This window comes from Chelon labrosus (genome assembly GCF_963514085.1).
Source record: "Chelon labrosus genome assembly, chromosome: 3".
NCBI lineage: Eukaryota > Metazoa > Chordata > Actinopteri > Mugiliformes > Mugilidae > Chelon > Chelon labrosus.
In genome coordinates, this window is record NC_140339.1 from 13767328 (window position 1) to 13787663 (window position 20336).

Genomic DNA, 20336 nt, shown 5'->3' on the forward strand with positions numbered 1-20336 from the left:
CTATGGAGATCTGCCCACACTGTAAATTAAAACCGTAACAGCTGAGGATTGATTGTTTAGTTTCTTTTGTTATTTCCTGTTTTATTGTGGTTAATTACAAACCTTGTGTGTTTCTACTTTTTTTTTCAGTTCCTCTCTTTGTGTGTTTTCCTGACCTCTCTTGACTTTACTCTCTTGTTTCTTATTAACCGATGTGATGTGTGTATTTGTAGTCCAGTGCTGTTGTCAGTTAATGTGTCTGTCATGTAAGGCTTGGGCTTTAACGAAAGCTCGCTTTTCGTTAGTTTTGCATTCGGGTCCTCACCTTCCTTTGAACTGAAAATGATAATATAACATATGCAAATATGACAGGGTCAAACATGAACATCTTGTTATAATTACACAAAATCTGTGTGTTTCTGTACCTGGCTGTCAAAACCTTAGAAGCTGCTGTGTAAGTGCCACTCTAGGTTGGTTCAGAGCCCCCTTCCCAGTGATTTCTTCTTCTGTGGTACCCTGTATGTCTGTATGGATAGGTATGTCAAATAATTTTATCATTGCATTTGTATTTTTGATTTAATCATCATTATTACATCTGTTTCAGGGCGGCGAGGTGGTTAGCACTGATGCCTCACAGCGAGAAGGTCCCGGGTTCGAATCCATGGGCCGACTGGGCCTTTCTGTGTGGAGTTTGCATGTTCTCCCTGTGTCTGCGTGGGTTCTCTCCGGGTACTTGGTGATTCTAAATTGGCCGTAGGTGTGCGTGTGAGTGTGAATGGTTGTCTGTCTCTCTGTGTTGGCCCTGCGATGGACTGGCGACCTGTCCAGGGTGTACCCACACACCTCTTGCCCGATGACAGCTGGGATATGCTCCAGCAAACCCCCGCGACCCTTAACAGAAATAAGCGGGTACAGAAGATGAATGAATGAATTTGGAGGCCAGGTCAACACCTTGTGCTGTCTTTCATGTTTTTTTGAGTTGTTCCTAAACCATTTTTGTGTGTGTGCCTGTGTCAGGCTGCATCCTGCTGGTGTCATTGCTATGGGGTGGGGGTGCCTGGCCTGGTCTGGGTGGGTGGTACATGTCTCGAGTCCATGGAGCTGCAGCATTCCTGTGGCCCCCACTGTGTCATTGTCCAGGCTGATACGTTCAGGTCCTGCTCTGTGGCATCTGTCAGCTCGGCATTCAGCAAAAAGTGAAGATGAAGATTGGGAGTACAAATTTGGTGAGGCCCAGACAGGAACACTGCAGAATAAACACTGACACACTGTGTTTTTTATAGCAGTAGCGAACCCTTACCCTGTGGCAATGTTTCATTTGTTTTGGACACAGTTTCTGGGAACAGCTCAAAGGGCGTATCATATGGTAAATTTCATTAGGTTAATTTCTTGCCTAAGTAGGTGCTACTTTCATGTCAACTTCGAGACCATACGAGAATGCGAGCAAGGCTACCTCCTATTATGCTGACAAGGCCACCAGGACTTCTCCAGCTCTCCAGTTATTTAGAGATAGCCGAAAAGAAATTATGTTCTCACCCAGGTAAAGTAAATTTATTCAAGACTAAAACACTGCATGCTTTTCGTCGCTAGTTCTGTTTAACACTTGGTTACCCATTAGCATTGGCTTATGCTAACTTTAAGCATTAACTAACAGAAAGCTCAAGTAGTTTAAACGTTGTTTTTGTTTGAATTTACATGAATTGTACTCTGTGTTATCTTTTGTGTTTGTTGCAGAATACCACGCACAGTGCTAGCTCAGACAATATATCATGAACCGTCAGACAAAGAGAGCTACTCGAACACGTGTCACAAAACACGTGTCAGTTGCTAATTTGCACTTTTTTGTACAGTTTGACCCAATAGTGGTGCCCTGTCCTATATGGACTAAACCCCTTACCTAATTTTGGTATTTGTAAGCTTCTCCAGATCATGGTATATCCAACAAACAAACTAAAACAAGGGTAACTGGATTTGTAGGGTTTCTTAAAGAAGTTTCAACACTCATCCAACTCTCCACCCGTCCTTTAGAACTGAAGAGTTGAGGCTTAAATGTAAACTTACATTTACATCCCAAGACTGTGATGTAAAGTCTCTGAGAACTGAAGAAACAACTTTGACTACCATAACTTTCAAAGCACATCACACCAACCAGGAAAGGTAGTGTTCTGAGAAGCCACTAATTTGGCTTTGCATTACCCATGGACCTTGGTTGCAGGTAAAATACAGACTGACACAAGTCAATGTGGATGCAAGAGGGGTAGAAGTATCTCGGCTTTTAGATACTAATATGCACGGGGCTTCCTTAGGCTTTGGTTTTCTTCCTCGACTATTAAAAATGCAGATCTTTCATCTCCACGCATCTACATTATAATGATGGTCCTAGTCAAAGCAGGCTTTGTGTTAAATATCTCAGGTGATGCCATGTGAGGTACACACGTGACAGAGTTCTGTCTTCTGTCTTTGTAGCCGGCTACTGCCACATTCATTCATGCTGCACTGGTTTCGTTCAATTTTCCTGAGTCATGGCTGCAGTCCAAAGAAACACATGAAGGCAGAAGGGTTTAGTCATTACAGGACACTCTTGACAGGCAGGAGGTATCTGCAGGTCAGGAGGATTACTGCTGCAATAAAAAATGCAACCCTTTCTCCACATCCAGTCAAGCGTGTCTAACCTGGGTCATATTAGGTGCCGTTGTATTTCATTTTCCTTTCCGCTTATTAGCCATTGAGGGTTGGAGGCTTATCCACATTAACATCCAGAAACAATATGTTTGAATTTAGAGTGATAAGATATGCAGAAAAACTTCATTTCAAACTTAATTTCACTCCACGCCAGTGAAGCTGGAGCTTTAAACTTGTGACCATCTGCACCCTGTCCTCTCTGAGTTATTAAGCACCATATGTTAGAAGCTGCTCAGTTTCATTATTATAGTTGAACATACATTATCACACACTCCAGTCTTTATCCTGTAGTTTCATCTAACTGATCCTAATTGGTGTGATGCTTTAGCAACATTGTCTGTGAAGGTTCTCAGTCATCCAGGTCATGGTATATCCAAAAAAGCCTCCTTGGCTGATAGGACCACCCTCACCCCAGACCAACTATGTTTGCTACTCGATCTGTGCCTGACGACCACCTATTTCCAATTTAATGGAGGATTCTACAGGCAAAAACACGGCTGTGCAATGGGGTCACCGGTGTCACCTATTGTGGCCAATCTCTACATGGAGGAGGTCGAGACCAGAGCCCTGAACTCTTTCACAGGTAACACCCCCACACACTGGTTCAGGTACGTGGACGACACTTGGGTTAAAATCAAGACGCAGGAAGTGGAATCTTTCACACAGCACATCAATGCAGTGGACAGCAACATCAAGTTCACTCGGGAGGACATCAGCGGAGGTAGTCTGGCTTTCCTGGACTGTCTGGTGCATGTGGAAGAAGACCGAAGCCTCAACATTGAAGTGTATAGAAAACCCACCCACACTGACCAGCACTTATTATTTGATTCCCACCACCCTCTGGAGCACAAACTAGGGGTCATCAGAACGCTCCAGCACAGAGCACAGACTGTACCCACAAGACCGGATGGCAAGGAGAAGGAGCAAAAGCACATTAAACGGGCACTTAAGACATGTGGATATCCCAACTGGGCCTTTCTAAAAGGCTCAAAAAGATACCCCAAAAGGGACAGAGAGGAGGAGAACAACAAAAGAAAAAACATCGTCATCCCGTACGTGTCTGGAGTGTCCGAAAAACTCAGGAGAATTTTCAGAAGTCACCGTATTCCAGTTTATTTCAAACCAGGAAACACACTTAGGCAAAGACTGGTCCACCCAAAAGACAAAACACCCAGGCAAAAACAGAGTAATGTGGTGTACGCTGTTCAGTGCAGTGAGGAGTGTACAGATTTATACATTGGGGAAACCAAACAACCCATCCATAAACGCATGTACCAGCACAGGAGAGCCAGCTCATCAGGAAACGATTCAGCGGTCCACCTACACCTGAAGGACAAAGGACACTCCTTTGAAGATAACAACGTCCAAATCTTAGCCAGAGAAGACCGATGGTTTGAAAGAGGAGTAAAGGAAGCCATCTACGTCAGACTGGAAAAACCTTCACTAAACAGAGGAGGTGGACTGAGATTTAATTTGCCATCTATTTACAATACAGTTTTAACTTCTGTCCCCAAGAAGTTTCAGTCTCATTCACACCTTGACACTGGAGCCTCTGACGGACAAGAGTCGTTAGAGAACCATTCATAGGAAAGAGGACAGGGACAACACAGTCCCCCCCTCCACTACAGGTAAGTACCCAGTCGTTAAGGGAAATTAGCTGCACCAGTTTCTGGTTATTAGCATAACAAGCAAGTTTTTTCAGGAGGAGTTCCTATTTGAACCTCAGTTTTCCCACCAGTCCACCAGAACTGAAGAAGCTACTCGGATGAGTGGTGAAACGTCTTCTGAACAAACTCTACAAGTCCAGTTGCCTTTTTAAACCTTTTTTTTGGATTTAGCAACATTACCCTCTGGTGAAGGAGGGGGGAGACATTTACCTCTGAACAGGCCAACCTTTGATCGCTATAAAAGTCACTTGTGCAAGGCTCCACTGTTACCCTAGGTTCAGTGTTGACCAGCGGCTGTGCGACGTTCTTGTCTTCCAGGCAGAGGTATCGTTGTGTTTGGTTATTCTGCTAGACAGAAAATGTTTCTCTAAGTTTGATTTATGTTTATCACATTTCTTTGAGTTATATTCATTCCAGTTTTATTTGAACAATCATATATTTGTTTTTGTATGAATTATTAACTTAAATAGCAAGTTTCTGAGGTCTAGTTTAGCTTGATTGCATGTTGGAATAACAGCCTAACTCCATGCTTTTTATTAATTCATACGTTGGCGATTGCTTCAAGTTTTAGGTGGTAACTTTTAAAATAATCTGTTTCACTACCTGCTATAAATATGTGCTTAGTCCCCGTTGATTCTTACTGCTGTGGTGCATCTCACAAGTGCTGCAGACGGGAAGCTCTCAATACGGTTTACAGAACCCTTTGAGCATCAAGTGATCATTGTCACATTTTTAGGACTTGTGGGGAAAAATGTTATGTCATAGCCACCTTGCTGGATGTCCCCTTAATGGTCTGTGTTGTAGCTGAGATTGTATCAAGTCCGTCTATCACCGACATGCTCTCGTAATGCAACACAGGTATTTCAATCTGGACTACAATCGGAATAAGTACAGTATAGTGAGCTTTCTCAGCCGATTATGAATTTGCCAGGCTGTAGCAAAGGTCACACAGGCTCATCTTCATGAATGTGCATTATATTTGACTGCAGGAACTTTGACACAGAGTGGCAAAGGAAACGAGAGGCACATATGAGGAGGACCCCTGTCATTCATTGACTCATTGTATTCAAAGATGTTAGTTATGAAGCAAGAAAGAAATGCTGTACTCAGAGACCGTTTGGCCCCAGACGAGCTTTAAATGATTCCCGGGCTCCTCGCAGGTTTCTACTTCTGTCAGCATGTTAACACCATGTGTTAGTACCTTGTGACTATTGTAAAACCCGTGTGGTAGATTTATAACTCATGCAACATTTCATATTGCATTCCGACGCTTACAGCAAGCCGTAGGATGCGCAGTGCTTGAGTCAGACCGCTTCAGATTGTAGCACTGAATGAGATATGATTGTACAATCAGCAGTAATGGTGACTTTGCTTGTTTGTTGCTCAAAAGACAAAATGAACACAGAGAAGTCTTTGGAGGAGAACGGTACTCGAAGAGTCTCTTGTGTAAGTACAGAACAAACAGCAGCTTCCACCAGAAAAGCTTCATGTGTTTCTTTTGCTGCATGAGGTCTTTCCCTTTCCTATTGTTAAGCCCGCATCCTGTGTTTTAGTTATGGTGTTTGATCTACTTCATGAGAAGCAGCCGACAAGAAACTACACACACTCTGTCTTCTGTCCGAGTCTTTAATGCTGTCTCTGCGCCTCTGACACTTTAGGCAGAAGATGTCGACCGATGGAGGACTAGATCTGAGGTCCTCGGTCCAGAGCATATTGATGAGGACCACAGTAAAGTCAAATATCCTTCCTTATTTGGGAAATACCACCAGAGCCTACAGACCCTCAAGCCTTTCCGATGGTCCTCATCCGAGTCAGTTTCCTCAATTTCCAACACACTTGAATGATGAATGCACTCAAATATGCACACATGCACTTAAATCTATCTATCTATCTATCTATCTATCTATCTATCTATCTATCTATCTATCTATCTATCTATCTATCTATCTATCTATCTCTTCCTTCACAGAGCTTCTTCCCACCCTATGGACAATGCAGGCTTCCTGTCCTTCATAACCTTTGCCTGGATGACCCCTTTTATGTGGTCCATGTTCAGGAATAAGTTGGACATGTCCTCTCACACCCTGTCTCCTTTGGACGTGGCTGACACGAGTGGAGCAAGGTCTGAAAAACTCTTCTTCTCGCTGATCCACATTTCCCGACAGTATGTTGACACAGCTGCAGCCTGTCTCTGAGCCTCAATACACCTACTGTACATTTGAGACAAAAATTCCAAAATCAAACGCGTGGAAGGTGTTTGGAATCGCTGGAACAACAAGCTGCTCTCTGCAAGTGTCGCCCAATTTATTTGTTTTGTTTTTTTGCAGGCTTCAGAGATTCTGGAACGAGGAAGTGGAAAAGAAGGGCCTGGAGAAAGCCTCTTTGATTCGTGTGATTATTCGTTTTCAAAGAACCAGGCTCATTCTGTCTATCGTAGCCGGCGTCTTGGCCATGGTTGCAGTGTTTCTGGGCCCGGTGAGTACTGTCAAAAGCTACAGCGCTTCCTCTGTTAGTAAAAGCATTCATCTAGCAGAAAGTGGCAGAAAGTAAGGAGTTATTTTCTGGTAAATCTTCTGTTTACAGTTCAGGATATACATAGAAATTGAGAAAAAGCCTCAGTCAAGCTAGATTCATGCCTTCGTATCGGATGTGCACCGGGTACCTGCTCAGAAATATAACCACACATTGTGGAGGCCATGACAACTTCAGCGAAGGTGCCTCATCTAAACATCACGAGGTGCAGCCAAGTGATCAGTGATCAGTGGTCATATACAAAAAAATATTGGAAACTGTTGGTTTAATCTTACATTGCAAAGTTCCTCTTGTGGTAAAATCCGAACCAGAAATGTAAAGTTAACCTAGCTCTGAAATAACGGAGTACACGAAACATGACATAAAATGAAAATATGGCACCTCAATGCTGTAATTAAATACAAAATTTAAGTAAATACATTTAGCTACTTGAGTAAGCTTTACAAATGTATAGTTTTTGAGTTTGAGTCACCACATAGGTTTTGTGACTCTAAAACGTTAAGTAATGACGGAAAAAGCTGCAAAAATCATCCAGAAACACACTGTATGCATCTAAATCCTTCAAATCTGCTACGATTCTGCGATACCATGTGAAGCTGTTGTCCTAGAGCGGTCTAACTTGTTCTCTTTCTCTCTGTCTCATCAGTCTGTTGTGCTTCACGAGATCTTGAATTATATTGAAGTGTCCGAGACGTCAACGGTGTCCCATGGCGTCGGGATGGCCTTCGGTCTGTTCACCTCAGAGTGCTGCAAAGCTTTCCTAATATCCTTGATGTGGGCAATAAACCTGCGTACGGCAGTCAGACTGAAAGGTTCCTTCGCTGCGCTGGGCTTTGAGAAAGCCATCTCTCTGCGGACACATGGCGACATTTCAATGGGAGAGGTAAAGGTTGGGCTACACATATAAGGCTAGTTTTCAAGGGAGTTATCAAATTGTACAGAAGAATCCTTTCCCTCGTCATTTGTAATATGTGGTATATATGTTTTAGATTTCTTTTGGAATACAGTCTCTCTTGTATAAGCAGCTCACTGTTACAGTCCAGTCTCTCTCTGATTATTCCTCTCTTTCTGTCTCTCTCTCTCTCTGTCTGTCTTTCTCTCATGCAGATGATTAATGTTTTGACCAACGATGGCCACAAATTGTTTGAGGCAGTGCTGTTCGCAAGCTTCTTGTTTGCCTCCCCAGTGCTCTTAATTTTGTGTGTTTTCTACGCGTGCTACGTTTTGGGCTACACCGCACTGACCGGAGTCTTCATCTTCCTCATATTTATGCCCATACAGGTCTGTACACATTGTTCACAAAGAGACATAACTTTTTACAAGCAGTGTAAAATAAGCAGCTTCGTCCATATTCACATCACATTCGGAGCTAAAATGTTGCAGATACAAATATTGAAACTGTTGGATTGTTCATGGTGTAACTTAATATTTAGGTATGAAGAGAAAGTTTTGTACAAACACAGTGTTGGCCAATGTCTTACAAATGGGTGTGAACGCAGAACCTTCTTGCTTTGAGGCAACAGTGCTAACCACTGTACCACTGGGCCGTCCTTAAGCATGATCACAATACACATAAAATTGACTACATATACACCGATCAGCCACAACATTAAAACTACTGACAGGAGAAGTAGATAACACTGATCATCTTGTGACAATCCAATGTTCTGCTGGGAAACGTTTGGACCTGGCATTCGTGTGGATGTTACTTAGGCATGTACCACCCACCTAGACCAGACCAGGCACCCCCACCCCATAGCAATGACACAAAAACTGTCTAGGAACAACTCAGAAAAACATTAAAAACAGCACAAGGTGTTGACCTGGCCTCCAAATTCCCTAGATCCCAAAGCAACAAGCCTGATCCACAGAGGCCCCTCCCCTCAACCCATAGGACCCAAAGGCCTATATATAAATATTCTATAAAGCTTTATGAAGCTTCAGAAAGCTTTTACCTTAAGCAACAGAACAGCATTGGTAACCTTGATTTAAATACATTTGCTCCTTTTCTACTTATTTTCTATAGCCACCTTTTTCTTTTTTAAACTGGTTTTGTCTCTGTTTGCAGCTTTTCTTGGCCAGGCTCATTAACTTATTCAGATGGAAAGCCATAGTGATTACGGACAGCCGTGTCCGCACAATGCATGAGATTCTCAACAGCATTAAGCTCATCAAGATGTACGCCTGGGAAGATTCCTTTGAGAAGAAGATCGCAGGCAAGTCGGGCAGCTGCCTGTTAGATGTGTTTTCAATCTGTATATGTACTATAGCAGATATCAGAGGCTCCATTCGTGTAAACACGGGACCAACATTAGCGTAGTCAAGCTGCCAGAAGCACCAGAGGCTGCAGCTGCCACAGCAATGTGAGTGCACTTTGCAAAAGATAGAAACCTTTTCCTCTCTTGTAGGCTTAAGGAAAAATGAAAGGAAACAACTACAGCTGGTCAGCTACGTCCAGAGCTCTAACGTCAGCTCTAGCAGCATCCTCCCTACCATCGCCATTGTTTGCACCTTCCTGGTGCACACTTTGTTGGGCTTACCACTAAACTCGTCTGATGTGAGTACCATTGGCCTTGTGTCTGACACATAAAACACGATTAACTGATTATTTTAATGTTTTGTCCACTGTTTTATCCTGCAAGGGTTCACCTATGACTGTGTGGTTGTGGAGTTTTATATATGTATTTTTCATTCTCTGCCATTACCAGGCCTTCAGCACTATTGGCATCTTCAACTCCATGAGGTTCTGCCTTGCTATTCTGCCCCTGAGTGTGAAGGCTCTGGCTGATGCTTCTGTGTCCGTAAAGCGGTTAAGGGTAAACTCTTCATTTTGATTGATCAGCAGTTTTGTCAAGAACTAATTAGTAGTAAGACAGCTTTTAAGGGTTCTTTCCCACCTAGCTGGTTGCTCTGCTCATTGGTCGACCCTCATGGTCGGTTTATTTGCATCAATTTGGTTGCAGTGAGAATACAGTTATAAATACCAATGCCTGCAGTCACGGCTTATCCTCCACCGTCGTTTCAATTACTTCCTGAAATCCAAATTTCCCGCAAAATTATGATCATAATCACAGTTTACGAGCGCTAGGTGTTGAGGCCGTTACTCTGTGAGCTTGAACTGAATCAAAGTAGAATGCAAAATTGTAACATAATATAACAATATAATATACACTTCTGAATCAGATCAAATTCTATGTGTGAAAGAACCCTGACACGATTAATGATTTGTACATGTGAACCTGGTTCAATTGTAAAATCCCGGTACAAAACAGACAAGCTTATTAATACAGTATACTGCTGTTTCAGAATATATTGCTGATCCAGAATCCAGAGCCCTACCTGATCCAAACAAAAGACAGTGACTCAGCTATTGTGATGAAAAACGCTACGCTTTCCTGGACCAAACCAGGTAACAAGCCAGACCCCCCGCCCCCCAGCTCACCCACTAGGTTGGAGGAGCCCAAGACGTCGGAGAATGTAAAGACTGAAGGATTACCAGCCCTGAGAAACATCTCCTTCACACTGCCTAAGGTGTGCTTTACCTCTGATAAGGAGTGATTTAGTCGTATAGACTCTGCTTAAATGTCAACCATTAATCTCTCCGTTGTTTCCTGAAGGGCAACCTGCTCGGTGTCTGCGGGAACGTTGGAAGCGGAAAGACGTCACTGATTTCCAGCATTTTGGAACAGGTTGGTTCCTCCTTTGAGGTATCTGTCCTTATTTTCAGTAACCTGTGTCTGCTGGCCTTCAACAGGATATCCTTAATGTTTCATTGTCTGCCACTCGGTGATTCAAACATAACGTGTTCTTGTTCTCATTACCATCTGCTCGTTTCTTATTGTGTAGATGCACCTTCACGAGGGATCCATCACCGCGGATGGGACCTTTGCCTATGTTTCCCAGCAAGCCTGGATTTTCCATGGAACTGTTCAAGAAAACATCCTGCTGGGAGAACCTTTTGACCAGGCCAAGTAATTACTTATTTAACTCATGTAAACTGTGGTCCCACGTAACTAAGCTGCAAATAAACAAAGATACATTATTAACCAAGGCGACGCCATATATGATGTTAATAGGTTACCTCTGCTCCTCAATACTACCCTAACAAAGACTATGAAAGCAAGGCCAAGCCAACAGTTTTGAATACATTGTTCTTTTGAGGTTGTATCACAGAAAAATGTTTAACCCAGAGAAAGTTCTGTTTATCTCTGTGAACCTGCATCTGGCAAAGTAGTCAAACAAGGACAGAGGTCATCTCGGCTATCTGATAGGATGATCATTGGCTGCCAAGGATGGTGAGGAGTGACGCTCCTGACCTGTGTCCCAGTGTAGACTTTATAGAGTGAATTTGCTGTCTCATAACTTCTCGTAAAACCACCCTGGGGCTATAACGCGTGTCTGCAGAGCAAAACTATTTGGATGCGCTTTTACTGCTCAGGAGTTAAATGAAAAGACTGTTTATCTTTATACAGCACGGGTTAATGTTGGACTCATTAGACTGTTTCACTGTCTGTGATGCATTTATTTTAATTTTTTATTGCCAGCTGAATTAAATGATTCATGCTCCACAGATACGACAGAGTTTTGGACGTGTGTAGTCTCAGACCTGACCTGAATATCCTGCCATATGGTGATCAAACTGAGGTAGGCACTCTCTCTCACTCTCTCTCTCCCTAAATGGACAATGTTAAAGCCTCTTTGAGTGCAATTCATAAATGTCCTAATTACATCTAGTAGAAGAACCATAAAGAGTCAGATTAATGTGAGAACTAAACTGGGACTTGGCTTGTCTCTCCTTATATTGCTACACTGGTCATTAAATCACTTAATACTTTATGAGTATGTGCAGTATTAGTTTAAAAATTACGTCTATTTGGACAATTGAAACACTCGCTTTGGGGAAGTAGTCTTTTTGGGGAAAAATAAGGCTAATCAGATTTCTTATTATAATTGCACAAGGTCTTTAAGCTGGAGTCACAGGCGGAGTATTGTTTGTAATTTCAGATATATTCAAAAAGGTTTAAAAAAAGACAACTGGACTTGTAGAGTTTTTTGAGGAGATGTTTCACAACTCATCCGAATAGTTTCTTCAGTTCTAGTTGACTGCTGGGAAGTTTGAGGTTTAAATAGGAAGAAACCGATGCAGCTAATGATTAGGTACTTACTGTACCTGGCGTTGAGGGGACGGTTTTGTCCTTTTCCCTATGAATGGTGCTCTAACGGCCCTTGTCCGTCAGAGGCTCCAGTGTCAAGATGTGAATGGGGTTGAAACCTCTTGGAGACAGAAGTTAAAACTGTATTGTAAATAGATGGCAGATTAAATCTCAGTCCACCTCCTCTGTTCAGAGAAGGGTTTTCCAGTCTGACGTAGATGGCTTCCTTTACTCCTCTTTCAAACCATCGGTCTTCTCTGGCTAAGATTTGGACGTTGTTATCTTCAAAGGAGTGTCCTTTGTCCCTCAGGTGTAGGTGGACCGCTGAATTGTTTTCTGATGAGCTGGCTCTCCTGTGTTGGTACATGTGTTTGTGGATGGGTTGTTTGGTTTCCTCAATGTACTAGTCTGTACACTCCTCAATGCACTGAACAGCATACACCACATTACTCTGTTTCTGTCTGGGTGTTTTGACTTTAGGGTGGACCAGTTTTTGCCCAAGTGTATTCCCTGGTTTGAAATAAACTGGAATGCGATGTTTCCTGAAAATTCTCCTGAGCTTCTCCGACACCCCAGCCACGTAGGGGATGACGACGTTCCTCCTTTTGTTGTCCTCTTCCCCTCTGTCCTTTTTGGGATATCTTTTTGAGCCTTTGATAAAGGCCCAGTTGTCTTGAATTATGTGTTTCTGCACCTTGTCCTTCCCATCCAGTCTGGTGGGTACAGTCTGTGCTCTGTGCTGAAGAGTCCTGGTGACCACTAGTTTGTGTTCCAGGGGGCGGTGGGAGTCAAATAATAAATGCTGATCAGTGTGAGTGGGTTTCCTATATACTTCAATGCTGAGGCTTCGGTCTTCTTCCACGTGCACCAGACAATCCAGGAAGGCCAAACTATCTCCGCTGATGTCCTCACGAGTGAGCTTGATGTTGCTGTCCAATGAATTGATGTGCTGTGTGAAAGATTCCACCTCCTGTGTCTTGATTTTTACCCAAGTGTTGTCCACGTACCTGAACCAGTGGGTGGGGGTGACTTCAGACTTCACCTACTGCCCTGGTGTGTGGAGGAGGAAAAGACTCCAGCAACACTTAGTATATGAAATAAATTTATTAGACCGATGCGTTTCGGTTCATGGCATTCATCAGAGTCGACAAGAAACACTTCAAAAAACATTTTAAATAAAGTAAACAACCATGTACTTGCACATATGAGCCAGTAGGGTACTTGCAAACTGGGCTTGGTCATGTGGCATCAGGCCAACCAATCACATGCTGTACAAACACATATGGTATATACCAGCCAGGAAAATGTTCAGCAAAGGTCAATGGTAAAAGACACAAGGCCTATAAACACAATAAAAAACTGTAGAAACAGGACACAAAGTAAATAAAAACTATATAAAGTACATAAAGTTATACATTTAATAGATATTTAATATTTAGTCAACAGGGGGACAGTGGGTACTAGTACTGAGGTACTAGACCCTGTGCCTCATGGTCTCAGGAGCTTTCTGCTGTTTTGTTGACAGATCGGAGAGCGGGGCCTGAATCTGTCAGGGGGGCAGAAGCAGAGGATCAGCCTGGCCAGAGCTGTCTATTCCAACAAGGACATCTTCCTTCTTGATGATCCACTATCTGCTGTTGATGCCCATGTGGGGAAACACATTTTTGAAGAATGCTTAAAGAAGCAGCTCAAAGGAAAATCTGTCATTCTGGTGACACACCAGCTCCAGGTAGGAAACTAAAACCCTGCGTTTTTCTTCAGCAGAAACAATGTGGACTGAAATGTTGCAGAAAGAATACAGCTTGGGTTTACACTTGCTCATTCATCGATGCTCGCGTAAGGACGGGGGCAGGACTTTGTTTTGATGGGCACGCCATATGGCCAATTAGATGTGAGGACTTAGGATCATACCATTATGTGACAGCAGAGAGGTGGTCAGACACTGACACCTGTAAACTAAGCAGCATTTGGCTGAAATTTAAATACACAAACCTGCACAAGGACCGTTAGTTTACTGAGTTTAGTTCTGTCTTTGCTCGTGTGGATTTGATTGCAGTGTTTTGCTCATTTGTTTGCACCATTAAAGTTTTAAACAAAAGTAAGAATGATTTTGTAAGAGAATAGCTGCACAAAATGAGACAATTATTAAGCTTCTCGTAAAAACATTGAATCCAGAAGGGCTTATCAGCACACAAACCATATGTATTTGCTGTGTTGAGCTAAAATATTAGGCTATAAACGACACTAAATAAAGAGCCGTTTGGGAGTCAAAACAGCCGGCTCTTCTGTGGGAGCCGTGGCAAAAGAGTCGGCTCTCAGAAAAGAGGCGCACTGCTCATCACTAAAAGGTCATGTGTCATTTGTATGTCCAGAAGAAAAGTCAACTACTTGTTAGTATATGGGATGTTGCATGCCAGACTATATCTCGGCCAAGAGTCGTAACTTCTTGAAGGAGTATATGATTTATACCATCTTGCTGCGATTAAGTAAAAGTAAATCAGTCATTAGGAAGCTGTATCTGATTGCTGCCATTTCATATCATGGTGTTATCTTAATCATGATTTGAAAACGCTGTAAGCCGGCATTTTGCTGATAACAGCGTCTCTCAAATGCCATGAAATCCATGAATGGGCAAATGCACATGACTGCTCATAACGCTCCACTGTAGAGCTCTGGACATGGTTGTCCTTGCTTGTGTCTTCTAGTATCTGGAGTTCTGTGACGACATAATGGTTCTGGAGGACGGGGAGGCCCTGGAGGCTGGAAACCACCAGGACTTGATGAATGCTAACGGACGCTACGCTCAGCTCATCACCAACTACCAGATGGAGCAGTCTGAAGTAAGCTGTTAACCTTTCGCATCAATTCTTTATTGTTTTACTAGCTTTAAAACAAAAAGGGACAAAGTGCTCCACAAGCGTGCTTGTCTGAAGCTAACATCGACTGTAACACTTGATTGTCTTGACTGTCAGAGTCAGAAAGAAGAGGAGGAGGAGTCGACACAAGATGCTGCCCAGCTGAAAGAGGACGAACTCAGACATCGTGCAGACAGCGGGATAGTGAACCCTGGTATGGAAACCTGGACCTGGATTATCCCATAAAACCTATTGGTTTCATGGGATAATTTGTGGCTCAGTTCACAAAGTGAAATTGCAAAGTGTCACCAGAAAAGCTTATAAGCTTGTAAAAGAGCAATTGTATAACCAGGAGGTTGTAAGAGGTTGGAAAATCAATAAAAGACGAGGCAGCAAACAGGCAGCCAGGACTGGTAGTACATTATTTAGTCCTTCCAGTGCTTGAAATGTTGGGGAATGAGAGAGATATGGGGAGCGGCCTGCAACACAGGTATCCAGTTTGACTATGTTGAGAGGAACCAGGACCTCCTCCGCCAATCACCCTACTTGATATTCCTCATACTGTATCACTCTAATGCATCATCAGCTAAGTAATAACTTCTAGCTAGATTTCTACATGTTCATTGGAAGTGATCACACAGTGGGTGATATTGCAACAGTAAGGAAATGATAGTGTATGCCAACTGTGATCGGCAAAATAACATCTTTGCTTCCTTCCAGCGTTCGACATGTCAGATGAAGGTGACCAAGGAAACTCAGCCGACCCAAAGTGTAAGTCTAGAAAAATCTTTAAATTCTGATGTTGGTATCCATGCACAGAACCGGTCACAGGCCCTTCAGGTCTTAAGTAAGACCTTCCATTTGAGCGTAGTGTGATGTATATTTTTTCTTCCTCTTAAGCTCCTGTCCAGACTGGTGATCAGTTGGTTAGTCAAGAGTCCTCCACAGAAGGCGCCGTCTCCTGGCGAGTCTACCAGCAGTACTGCAAGGCTGGAGGTCTCATCCCACACACGTGCACAAGCATTTGTATAGTTTAAGACATGTACGTCCAGACATGTACCAAGCGGTTGGTTAAGTTTGGTTAAATGTGTTCCTGCAGGGTACTTCATGACTTTCCTCGCCATCCTGAATATTGTCCTGTTGATTGGATCCACAGCCTTCAGTAACTGGTGGCTCAGCTACTGGCTGGGACAGGGGGACGGGGTGAGAATCTCCCTCTCTCTCTCTGCGTCTTTAATCAGTTTCTTATTTTGACAGCATCAATCTTCTCTCCAACCCTGGCCTGCACCAACATCATACATTTTCTTATTTTTGTCCCAGTCATCAAATAGCACATCTTCAGACCAGGGTGACATCTCAAAAAACCCAGACCTGCATTTCTACCAGCTGGTTTATGGCATGATGGTGATTGTGATGGTGGCACTTGCCGTCACCAAATGCTTCGTCTACACTCATGTTACGCTGAAGGCCTCCTGCAAACTCCACGACAGCATGTTCAAGAAGGTACTGTGCAATGTCCTAACACCAGCAATCTACTGTATGCCCTGTCAACCATATCTGACATACGGCCTGATGGCATTTGTCTTTTTTTGCTTCTCTCTCACAGATTGTTTCCAGTCCCATGAGCTTCTTCGACACAACGCCGACAGGTCGCATTCTCAACCGCTTTTCTAAAGACCAAGACGAGGTGGACACTGTGCTCCCCCTGCACATGGACCCTTTCTTACAGTTTAGCCTGCTCATCACGGCCACCCTTATCATCATCTCAGCTGTCTTCCCCGCCATGCTGGTGGTGGTGGTCTTCATGGGAGCTTTGTTTACCCTCATTCTCTTGTGAGTTTACACCAGTTAAGACTAAACGGGATCAAATTTCGAGTTACTTTGGCGACTGTAGGAAAATTATGCCATTTAGGCATCTATGGAAATAACTTCAGGTTCATGACGTGCTGGATGCCTGTTGTGTTTTTTTTTTTCTGCAGTGTGTTCCAGAGGAGTATACGTCAGATGAAGAAGTTGGAGAACATCAGCCGCTCTCCCTGCATCTCTCTTACCACCTCTGCCCTGCAGGGCCTCAGCACCATCCATGCCTACGACATAAGAGACAGCCATATGAAACTGTAAGACACCTGTGTTCGTTAAGCAAAAAAAAGCGTCTGTACTTCTCTGCTTAATGTCTATCCAGGGCAGCAGCACCAGGTGTTGTCCTAGTAACAGTGTTTCTGATACTGCTCTGCACTGTAAGCAACGTTTTGTTGATCATTGTCCATACTACTGTGGCTTGTCTTTTTCCATACTATAGGTTCAAGTACCTGAATGATATAAACTCCAATCACTATTTACTGTTTCAATCTGGCACCCGTTGGCTTTCTTTCTGGCTGGACTTCATGGCTTGTCTCATGTCCTTGTCCGTGGCACTCTTTGTAGTGCTCATCAGTAATGATACCATCAGTCCAGCCATGAAAGGCCTGGCCTTGTCCTACACCACACAGGTAAATCTGGACAGTCTAATGTTTGGTTTGTTCTTTCAAAACCACTTGCAACCATGTGTTCACAGTATGTTTGTATGTCACCCAGTTGACAGGCCTGCTACAGTATGTTGTGAGACAGTCAACGGAAGTGGAGGCGAGGTTCAACTCGGTGGAGCGAGTGCAAGAATACACCACGGTTAGACTTCTCCCCTGTTATCAGTCCATCTGTCCTGGTCTTCTTGAGGCCAAGGCCAAAAAGTTTTATTATTCAGATATTTTGTGTCTGAGATCCTTCCTGATTCCCTTTTGCATCAAAGTTGCTACACGTTGTGTTTTCAGGTTTGCAAATCTGAGGCCCCAAGACACACAAAGGGGACTCAGATCCCAGAGGGCTGGCCAAAGGGCGGAGCCATCACCTTCAAGGACTTTAAGATGAGGTACAGGGAGAATACACCTATTGTCCTGAACGGGCTTGATTTCGCCATCCTTGCTGGAGAGAAGCTGGGGATTGTGGGAAGGACAGGCTCTGGTAAGTCCCTGAATCCAGTAGATATTAATTATAGCTTTGTTTTTCATTCAGATGGAGTACACTGTAAGTGACAGTTAATATAGATATATTAAAATAATTGAATGACTGAAACCATTTCTGATTATCATACAGCTGAAACTTGACTTCTCCTGATCTGGTCTTGTCTAGTCCTGATCAAATAACAACTTTTACGTAGCTCTGACAATGTCACAACAGTTATAGTGTAATATCCAGCTGCTCTACTCTGTGCTTTGTCTCTGTAGGGAAATCCTCTTTAGGAGTGGCTCTATTCAGACTAGTGGAACCAGCGTCGGGAACCATCCTGATCGACGGCGTGGACATTACAGCCATTGGTCTGCAGGATCTGCGCAGCAAGTTGTCCATCATCCCCCAGGACCCTGTGCTTTTCTCTGGTACAGTCAGGTAACTTAAGCTAACTCTACAAAGATTCATGTTCACACACATGCACACGCCGTTCTCAGTGCCGGGGCTTTGACAATGGGGTGTTTGCCTCCAGGTACAACCTAGACCCCTTCGATAACTACACTGATGAGGAGATCTGGACAGCGCTGGAGAAGACCTACATGAAGGACTCAGTATGTTATGAATCACCATACAGTAACACTGTGCTGATACGTTTTTCTCTTAGTTTGGATCTCCTTGAGTTTATAGACCATGCATACAACCACAAAGACAGTTAATAGCAATAAACACCGATCATGCATAACATTATGACCACCTTCCAAAAACTGTGTAGGTCTCCCTTGTGCCTCCAAAACAGTTGTGACTCATCAGAGAATGGACATGGGTCTTCTGAGGGTGTCCTGTGGTGTCTGGCAACACAGTGTTGTTAATGTGGGCCTTTGGGTCCTATGGGTGGAGAAGAAGGGCCTCTGTGGATCAGGCTTGTTCCAGTGCATCCCGCAGAGTTTGGGATCTAGTGAATTTGGAGACCTTGTGCTGTTCTTCATATTTTCTGAATTCTTCCTAAACTGTGGCTGCTGCCATCAAGGAGTGTCATTGCTATGGGGTGGGGGTGCCAGGTCTGGTTTAGGTGGGTGGTACATGTCTAAGTAACATCCACATGAATGCCAGGTCCAAACGTTTCCCAGCAGAACACTGAATTGTCACAAGATGGTCAATGTTATTCACTTCTCCTGTCAGTGGTTTTAATGTTATGACTGATCGGTGTAAATCTGAATAGACATCTTATTAACAGAAATTGTGCTAGTAGTAATAGTTTCTTCTTAGCTGAAAATAACTGAATAAAGCCAGGAGTTTTATCTTTCACCATACTGGGCCAAACTTACTAGATCTGTATTCTCTTCTTGTTTCCCCGTTTAAATAAACTGAGTTGGACTGGATTTCTGCATTTCTGTCTGCATTAGTGCTTTAATATGATTGTGTTTCCTCAGATCCTGAGGCTGGAGGGGAAGTTACAAGCACGCGTGATGCAGAATGGAGAGAACTTCTCCGTAGGCGAACGACAACTGATGTGTATGGCTAGAGCACTGCTGCGTAAATCCAAGGTCTGTGCACATGTACACATACAGTATGTTGCTATGTCTGCAATGATTCAGACTGATTTACACGTAGTTTTAATGCTACAACACAGTGAAATGGCTGCAACACTGATGCCACATACTGCATCAATGTAATCTGCTACCTTAATAGTAGCTGCATGCTTGGGCTGGGTGATTTTATAAATGTGTTTGCCATCTTACCTCTCCTCCTCCTCTCAAACCGGACACTTTGTCTGCAGTAACCATCTTTCCCGTTGACCCGCAGATCATTATTCTGGATGAGGCCACGGCCTCCATTGACTCAGAGACGGACGCTCTGATCCAAAACACCATCAAAAAGGCCTTCCACGACTGCACTATGCTCACCATCGCACATCGCATCAACACCGTGGTGAACGCAGATCGCATTCTGGTCATGGACAACGGAGAGGTAGCAAACGAACAGGAATTGTGCAAAGGTGACGTTTGTGCGACCCCAAATCCTAACGAGTATTCTGTCCAACAGGTGGCGGAGTTGGACCACCCAGATGTCCTGAAGCAGAGACCAGACTCTCTGTTCTCCTCACTCCTGACTGCTGCTAACACTGTGAACACGTGAACCACAAAAGATCTGAGATACCCGCGAGCCACTATGTTGTAATCACTGCCACGCAGTAATAACAGTTATCCATGTACTCCGCCATATTTTAATCAGTACCGGTGCATCGTAATCTGTTGCATGTATCAGGTGCAACTGAGCTGCAGAGATGGGACTTGTGTGTTAAATCTGCTGTCACAAATGCGTGTTCTTTCATATGTTTCATTTCATTGGAGTTAACATAATCTGTGATGTATATTTAAAATACAGTTATTTATTTTTTTATGTCTTTGTTTTCTGCCAAATCACACGTTGTACAGTAATCCATTTGCAAGAAAATACAACCTGTGACGCCTTAACTGACTGCTGAC

At 43.5% G+C, this 20336-nt stretch overlaps 1 protein-coding gene across 1 annotated transcript; it reads left to right on the forward strand.

The window, feature by feature from the left end:
- Window positions 1-5687: 5687 nt before the first annotated feature.
- On the forward strand, window positions 5688-20226 carry abcc12 (ATP-binding cassette, sub-family C (CFTR/MRP), member 12; the record flags this gene model as incomplete). The annotated part of the gene is made up of 30 exons (XM_084541889.1): window positions 5688-5774; window positions 5987-6138; window positions 6298-6450; window positions 6656-6803; window positions 7507-7743; window positions 7968-8141; window positions 8929-9076; window positions 9269-9417; window positions 9569-9676; window positions 10167-10391; window positions 10478-10549; window positions 10707-10831; window positions 11432-11504; window positions 13539-13742; window positions 14719-14853; window positions 14992-15082; window positions 15589-15639; window positions 15769-15864; window positions 15968-16071; window positions 16189-16371; window positions 16475-16701; window positions 16848-16985; window positions 17168-17357; window positions 17443-17532; window positions 17676-17865; window positions 18129-18288; window positions 18383-18461; window positions 19281-19394; window positions 19654-19818; window positions 19894-20226. The coding sequence occupies 30 exons, from the start codon at window positions 5688-5690 to the stop codon at window positions 19984-19986; spliced, it is 4161 nt and encodes a 1386-aa protein (XP_084398015.1). The 3' UTR covers window positions 19987-20226.
- Window positions 20227-20336: the final 110 nt, after the last annotated feature.